General features: G+C 33.6%; 1 protein-coding gene across 1 annotated transcript; it reads right to left on the minus strand.

Annotated features, from left to right (window-relative positions):
* Nucleotides 1–5191: 5191 nt before the first annotated feature.
* LOC21405390 (aquaporin TIP1-1) lies at nucleotides 5192–6482 on the minus strand. Its single transcript, XM_010100511.2, has 2 exons — nucleotides 6017–6482; nucleotides 5192–5881 (listed from the first exon to the last, which is right to left on the minus strand). Exons 1-2 carry the CDS (start codon nucleotides 6398–6400, stop codon nucleotides 5510–5512), a joined length of 756 nt encoding a protein of 251 aa, XP_010098813.1. The 5' UTR covers nucleotides 6401–6482; the 3' UTR covers nucleotides 5192–5509.
* Between the last annotated feature and the right edge of the window lie 1267 nt (nucleotides 6483–7749).

The following is a 7749-nucleotide window of genomic DNA, read 5'->3' on the forward strand; positions in this document are numbered from 1 at the left end:
GATTGACACATGTTTTTGCTTGGGATTTAAGGGCGCCTCTATCTGTCCTCGTAGGGTTTTTTTCTCCGTTTATATGTGTCCCTTATAAAATTAAAACTTCAGTCATTAAATCTGGAGTAAAAACGGTTTATTTTATATATTTTTTTAATTTTATTTTATTTTGATTAGTTTTAACAGTTAAAAAATTAATTTTACTAGAGATAATTCCAAATTTAATAGGGTTTAAACAGTTCTTTTAACTCTTAAGTCTCGTTCATTTTACCGATTTAAATTTTCAGTTTTAGGTTTCTACAGTTAAAAATTTTCAGAAAAGGTCAAATCTAACTTTTTCTGTTATAATAAAAAGCTCTTAAAAAATATCATATCTGAACTCGAATTAAAAACTCAAATTTACGAAATCAACAAGGCCTTAGACTCACAGACACATATCAACTTATATAAAAGTAGGTTTTGAGAAGGAAGTTGAGAGAACAAGGTTTGATTACCACATACTTTTTTACTCAGAATTTAAAGAGCACCTCTATTTTTTCTCTTTTGGAGTTTTCTCTCTATTCATGTGTGTCTTTATTCTCTTAACTGAGACTCACAGACACATATCAGCTTATGATGAGTAGAAATGAGATTATATGGCATTTTTCAAAAGCTAATTACAACAAAAGGTCATTCTTTTGGTTGGGAACAAAGATGGATAAAGATAGTAATTTTAGTATATTTGATCCTCTCTAAGATCCGGATACTAATTAACATGAAACGCAAACTATTTCAAATTCTGTATATAGTTAATCCAATTCAGATAAGTATATATAATTACCAACCCCAAAGCCCCCACCTTCTTTTGAAATATATATATATATATATATATATATATATGTGTGTGTGTGTGTATGGAGGTAAGCATATATGTATGTACGTATGTATATAGGTAGGTATATTTAACCTCAATGTCCAAATAAAATCAATTTTTTTGAATTTTGCAATCACTTATCTTTTATTTTTAATTGTAATATTACAATAACAAAAGAATCAAGTACCGTCCAATTTTTTGCGCTAAACTAGTCTTAATAGGTTAATAAAATAATTACTGTATGTTTTTCTTGGGACTTAGTAAGTTTAATGGGTGACATTGTTAATACATATATCAACATCTAAAGAGACGTCAATGAAACATGATCATCACGATGTGATTAGTGCATGAAAATGCACCCTAAATACTGTTTTTGATTTATATAATATTAAAATATTTACGCTTTAATTAAGTAATTCCGTTATTTTTATTCATAATATTTTTAATTAGAATTTGTCTAGTTTTTGCTTAATTATAAACTGATGAAAGCAGTGTAAAAAGCTACACAAAAAGAAGCCATGAAAGCCATATTTTTAAGCCTTTTAGCCGAGCCACACGAGCCAGAGGGAGAGTCGCGTCAGCCGAGCTGAGCCAAGCCACTGCATAGTCAGCGCGGAAATTCACGCCCGTTTCTCCCACCAATCGCGCGCCTTGCATGTCAACAGCACACGGTACCTCAGGGAGCGCGTCCCACGTACGCGCGTTCTCCAGCGCGTTTCTGTTTCTCCCGCGTGGGTCCCACGTCTGCAATGCCAGTCTGATTTCCCAATGAAGCTGCGCCAGCTGTCAACCTTGTCCCCTGTCTGACCATCGCCAGCTCCGTTCGCCCAATCCGCCAGCGACACGTGGCGCTTTTCCTCCTCACTTCTAATCACGTTGCGACACGTGTCCCCTTGGTGCTGAATCCGAATTCCTTCCCCAAAAATCAGAGCAAATTTCCAGATTTCTTCCCAAATCAAATATATGATTTCTCCTAATTTATGTGTAATTTTATTTTATTTCCTTTTCTTTTGTAATTTTCTAGTTTTATAATTTATTTCCTTATTTGACAGGCAACCTCTGAACACTATAAATAGAGGGGTTGGCCTAAGGTTTTGTAAAGCTTTGAATATTTAGTTTTCTGTCGTCTTGCTGTCAGTCTCATATTTTCTCTCTAGAACTTGTGAGAATGTTTTGCAAGATAGGCTAGAGTTTTCTTGGTGAGGTTAGAGATGAACTCTTGTTGAGCGACCCAATTTGGGGTTTTGATTCATTGTGCTGTAAAGTTTAACACCTGAATAAATTAAATCTCATCTATTTTTCTATTACTTTTCAAAATATTGTGTGCCAATTTTTATATAAGTTCAGTCACGCTTTTCTTATGTAATTACATCACACAATGTTTTGTTATTCAAATTATTTTATAAATTGTCTTTTACTGCAATATTGTCAGATTGATATATTGTCGATTTTAGATAACTTGTAATAATAATATTTTATGAGCCAACATAGAGATTTAATTTATTCGATCATTTTATTTTGTGAATCAAAACTTAAATTGGTGAACGAAGCATTAGGGATTCTCGACACCTTACCGTTTTCTTCATACAGATTTTCTCCTTTTTATTTAATTTGCAACAAAAGTCTCAAAAACTCTCATTTTTTTTTAATTCACTTTTCTCTAACGCTCTTATTCTGTTAATCATGCTTGTTATTTTATTATCTCTCTATAGATACGACTGCCCTTCTGTGCTACAATTGACTGCTTGTGAATATCACTCTTGGGCGTTAATCACGATGCATGATCGCCATGAAAAAATCACACACAAAAAGATATACTTTTAGTAGGTTATAAAAAAAATACTATTGATTATAATCACGCTTTTTTTATTAGAAATTATGGGTGCGTTTGGAACTCGTTTTAAAATGATATTATTTTTTGTATAAAAAGGAAAATGAAAACGTTTTCAATCTCAGACAGAAATCATTTTTGAAAATGCGTTTGGTAGTTTTATCAAGATATTATTTTCAGTGTAAAAAAAATTCATTAATGTCTCTCTCTCTCTCTCTGCTCGAGAGATGAGAAAATGAAAATAAAAAATAAAAAATGAGTAAAAGTTGTTTTTTATTTATCTTTTATTTTACACTAAACCAAAAAATTATTTTCATTTTCGTTTTTTATTTTTATTGCGTTAAACGCCGTTTTGAGAACGTTTTTATTTTTTTCTTGAAAAACATGAAAAATAAAAATGGGATCAATTCTAAATATAGCCAATGTGCTCACGATAGAGTAATTCTATTCAACGGTAAAAAAAAATATGTATATATAAAGCAAAAAAATTAAAAAAAAAAACAAAAGAAAAGAAAAAAGAAAAAACAAGAAACGACAGCCCTAGTAGGCCAAGATGTTTAATGCATGCGTGAAAATAATGGACTCGACACAATTTTAACGTACTACTACGCGCTGCCTGAAAAAGAAGCAATAGGTGGTGCAAAAAGAGGGCGGGAAAAAAATCAAGCTAAAAAAGGCAAAATAATGACAATAAATTAGGTCCCACCCTTAAAGTGGGAGACCGATGAGGTTAAAATTTGGTCCCGCTTTTTCACGTGCTCTGCCGCCACAGTCTCATGATTGAGAGGAATCTCTCTATCAGACTATCACTATGCATTTTCCGTATTACCATTGTAATTTAAAATTATTTTTAATTTATGTGTAATGAATTATAAATCATAATTTAAATTATAGTATGAATTATTACTCTAAATGCACTTTAATTTTATCATATCAATAAGAACGATTATTTTCTCTGTTAAATTTTATTAACGATCCGATTTATGAGTCTTCATTAATTGTTCCTACTCATACATCATACCATTAAAAATTGATCAACAACTATAACAATAATTATTATTATTAATAAAATTATAAAATAGTAATTTTTACTATAAAAAGTTTCCATATGCACCATCGTCAATTTATTGCCTATACAAAACAAATTCAACATTGCTTGGCACTAAACTATATATAATATGTACTGTATAGGCATGTACATTTTGAGTAGTGATCTTCTTCTCTTTTCTTTTTTCTCACGTTAGTTAGATTTGTTTGTCTTGGCAAGTTTACTTCTAGCTTTTTCCTAGCTGGATTCTTCCAAGTACTCTTTTGGTTCTTATCTACTAGAACTTTGCGTGACAAATATGGTTATGGCAATTAATAATTGTGTTAAAGCATTGAGGAGTTCAAAGGGGCGGAGAAAAAAAAGTTGCATCTCTTATGAAGTCGCCAGTTTGATTTATAGATTTAATTTTTATGAGAAAATACACTATAACAAATAAGTTTAAATAATAATTTAAATCATGTCATTTAAATTTATGAACCAGACGATTTCGACTTGCAGCATGTGATAATTGTTATAGGAATTTATTTCTGTCCTTTGCTTGATGTTGATTTTTTGTACATTATTGACATCTTCCACCCTTAAATTATGGTACCAAACCACATTAGTCGATAAATTAGTGGCCCAAATTTCATATTGTTTATTAAATGATGTAATATCGCATATGAATGCAGCCTAATTATGAAAAGGAAATATAATGATGTTAAAATGTGTGGAATAATGTAAGCAATATTATACCAAAATATAACTGTTGGTTTTATATGTGTGTATGGTTTCTGAGAGGTCAAATCAGTCTTATGCAACTTGCAAGGATGCCAATAAAGCAATAAAACATGGCACATAAAGAGAAGAGAGCGATGTGCCTATACAAAACACGTTAGCAGCTTTCTACACATTGTAATGTAGGTCCATTCTTTTTGTTGGTGGGAATATGAAGTATGTGACTACTTGTCTCAATTCAAAATCAAAAAATTATGGTACTAAATAATGTGCGTTTCTGATCGTTAAATCATATCAAAATCATATTAGAATGAAAAATAAAATATGTAAGACTGACATAATTTAATATAAATTTGACAGTTCAAGACAATGTATGTAGAGTGTTTTATCATGCTCGACTGAAGAATTCTCAAACCATAGTTTAGTTAATGAGAATATTGACCATATTATTCACAAATGAGGATACCTAACACTAATGCAAAACTTCCGTTCAAAGTGGTAGATCTCACTATTTGTTATGTGAAATACCCGAATTAACACAATTTAATGACCCTTATTTCTTTTGTACCTTCCTTAATAAGATTAATAATGGATGTGACTAAAGGAAGTTTGGTACATTTGTTTGTCGTCACTCTTATCCATACACTGCTCATAAATAGTCTAAAAAACTTTTCTTCCTATTAATTATTAATTAGGTTAATACAAACGACAAAGTCACGGCAATTTATTATTAAAGAAAAAGAAAAGAAAAGAAAAGAAAAGAAATTATTGATGGCATTTGAATGTAAATTACGTGAACAAAAGAGAATAACTAAAATGATAGATACAACGAGCGCAGAATAGCACAATTAATTTCACACCCTGGATTTTATAGAAATTCACACACAAATACATTCCAGGGCAAAACTACAACATGGGATCATAATTTTGATTTTGATGAAAAGATCAACGGTGCAGATTAAACATAGAGAAGAGAAGAAAGAAGAAGAAAGTAGAAAGTCTCAGAAGCAAATAAATACACCAAAGTGAAATGAAAAGCCGTGAAGAAACGGTGCGTTTTAATGGCTTTTTAGTAGTCCGTGGTGGGGAGCTGCTCGTGGCTGTGGGAGATGAAGACGAATTCGTAGATGAGGCCGGCGAGCCCACCACCGATGAGAGGCCCAACCCAGTAGACCCAGTGGTTGCTCCAGCTCCAGCTGACGAGGGCCGGCCCAAAAGACACGGCCGGGTTCATTGATGCTCCATCAAAAGGCCCAGCGGCCAAGATGTTGGCACCAACGATGAAACCTATGGCGATGGGGGCGATAATTCCCAAATTGCCCTTCTTTGGATCAACGGCTGTGGCGTAAACAGTGTAGACCAATCCGAAGGTAATCACGATCTCAAAAACGACAGCGTTCCACACACCCACTCCAGCGGACAGATTGAAAGTTGGAACAGCCTGCGAAGCACCGGAACAAAACCCAAACAAAAATAAATAAATTAAAAAACGGTTAGTTTAGGCCGTTCAACTGATTAACTAACCGAAATATGAATTATAACTAACTTGGACCGAAAAAGGAAATGATAAACTCACCAAGCCACCGGTGACGAACTTAAGGAGGAGAGCGGCGACGGTGGAGCCGAGGAGCTGGGCGATCCAGTAGAGGATGCCGCGGAGGAGGGTGATGTTGCCGCCGACGAACGCGCCGAAGGTGACGGCGGGGTTGACGTGGCCGCCGGAGATGTTGGCGCCGACGGAGACGGCGACGAAAAGGGCGAAGGCGTGGGCGATGGCCGCGGAGATGAGGCCGGATGGGGTGGTGGCGCCGTTGTCGGTGAGCTTGTTGAAGGCTATGCCGGAGCCCGACCCCGCGAAGACGAAGATGAGGGTGGAGATGAACTCAGCCAAAGCCGCCTTCAAGGCGTCGGGGTGAGTTGCCTCCTCCCGACCTCCGATGGCGATATTTCTGATCGGCATCTTTTAAGCAATGACGAATGAAAAATGTATTTCTATTTTAACCACCAGGAGCTAGTAGTAGCACTGGTCTTCGCTTCTCAGTGGTGAGCTTTACTTATATTGAGACTCATGAGGGGTGGAGAACCGGCTATAGCCGGTTGCCGGTTGGAACAAAATTTTTCAGGATTTAATATTTAGAACGTGAACAGGTGAAGGTGATTGGATTTGGTGACAGCCTGTGAAATTATCCGATTTTAAAAAAATAAAATAAAAAAGGTCATGGAAATTCTATCTGGAATGAACTTGAACTAATCATAAAGAGAGGCTTCAGCCGCTAGAGAGATGTATGAATGACACGTGGAGATAGTCTCTTAGAGACACGTATCCTGAGTACTTAGTGGGGTTGTCTGCTTTGCTTGGTGTCTAGAAAGATCGAATAAATTTTTTTTTTTTTTTCTTAAATGCTATAAGAGAAAACTAAAGGAAAAAAAAGCTTTTTTTTTTTTTTTTTTTTTTCACCCCCTTAAATTCTAGTAATAATTAAAAGAGAATTTGTTTTCTTAAATATTTTAAAAAGTCACAGTTCCTTTAAATTTCATTAAAGGCAAAACACTTTTTTCCTTTTCTCCATGTGAACCTTTCAAGTTAGTATTATCCCACGTATATTTAAGAGTACAAAGTAGTTTCTACTCTTCCTAGCTTTGACAAGCGGAAATTTCATTATTAGTTTAGTTTTTTTTTTAAAAAAAAAAAAAATAAGAAGAAGAATAGTGGACATAAAGTTTATCTCTCTTTAATATATAGCTATACATAATTTTATTTGGGTACTGGAGACGTTTGGTTCATAGATTAAAATCATGTGATTAGAATTATTTTTGATTTATGTATATTTTTTGTGAGAAAAAATACTGTAGCGAATCACGAACCATAATTCAAATTAGGAGACGAATTCTCCAACTAAACAACCTCTTAATTTCCATAAAAAATGAAGAAGTGAAAGCAACACAATCATTTTACTAATTTCGATAAGCACAATGAAGATCATTTCGAAGGGATAAGCATTGTTGGACGGTCGTGGTGTTCATATAATATTACCAAAATACAATGATTAGTTCAAATTATCAAATATATATATATATATATATTGATTAGTTCAAGTCGTACTATATCACAAACAACGTGTTCGTTGAAAGAAGAAAACATATATGTTAATATGAGCAACATGGATTATTGAGATTCCAAAATCCTTAGTTAAATGTTAAACTATAATCTTATATATAATTAATTAATTTGGTGTAATGATTACCCTCAAAAGAAAAAAAAAATGGTATATTAATCACGGTTTATAATTTTTCCTATTTTTAACTAAC

Source organism: Morus notabilis, unplaced genomic scaffold (assembly GCF_000414095.1).
Source record: "Morus notabilis unplaced genomic scaffold, ASM41409v2 Scaffold124, whole genome shotgun sequence".
Lineage (NCBI taxonomy): Eukaryota > Viridiplantae > Streptophyta > Magnoliopsida > Rosales > Moraceae > Morus > Morus notabilis.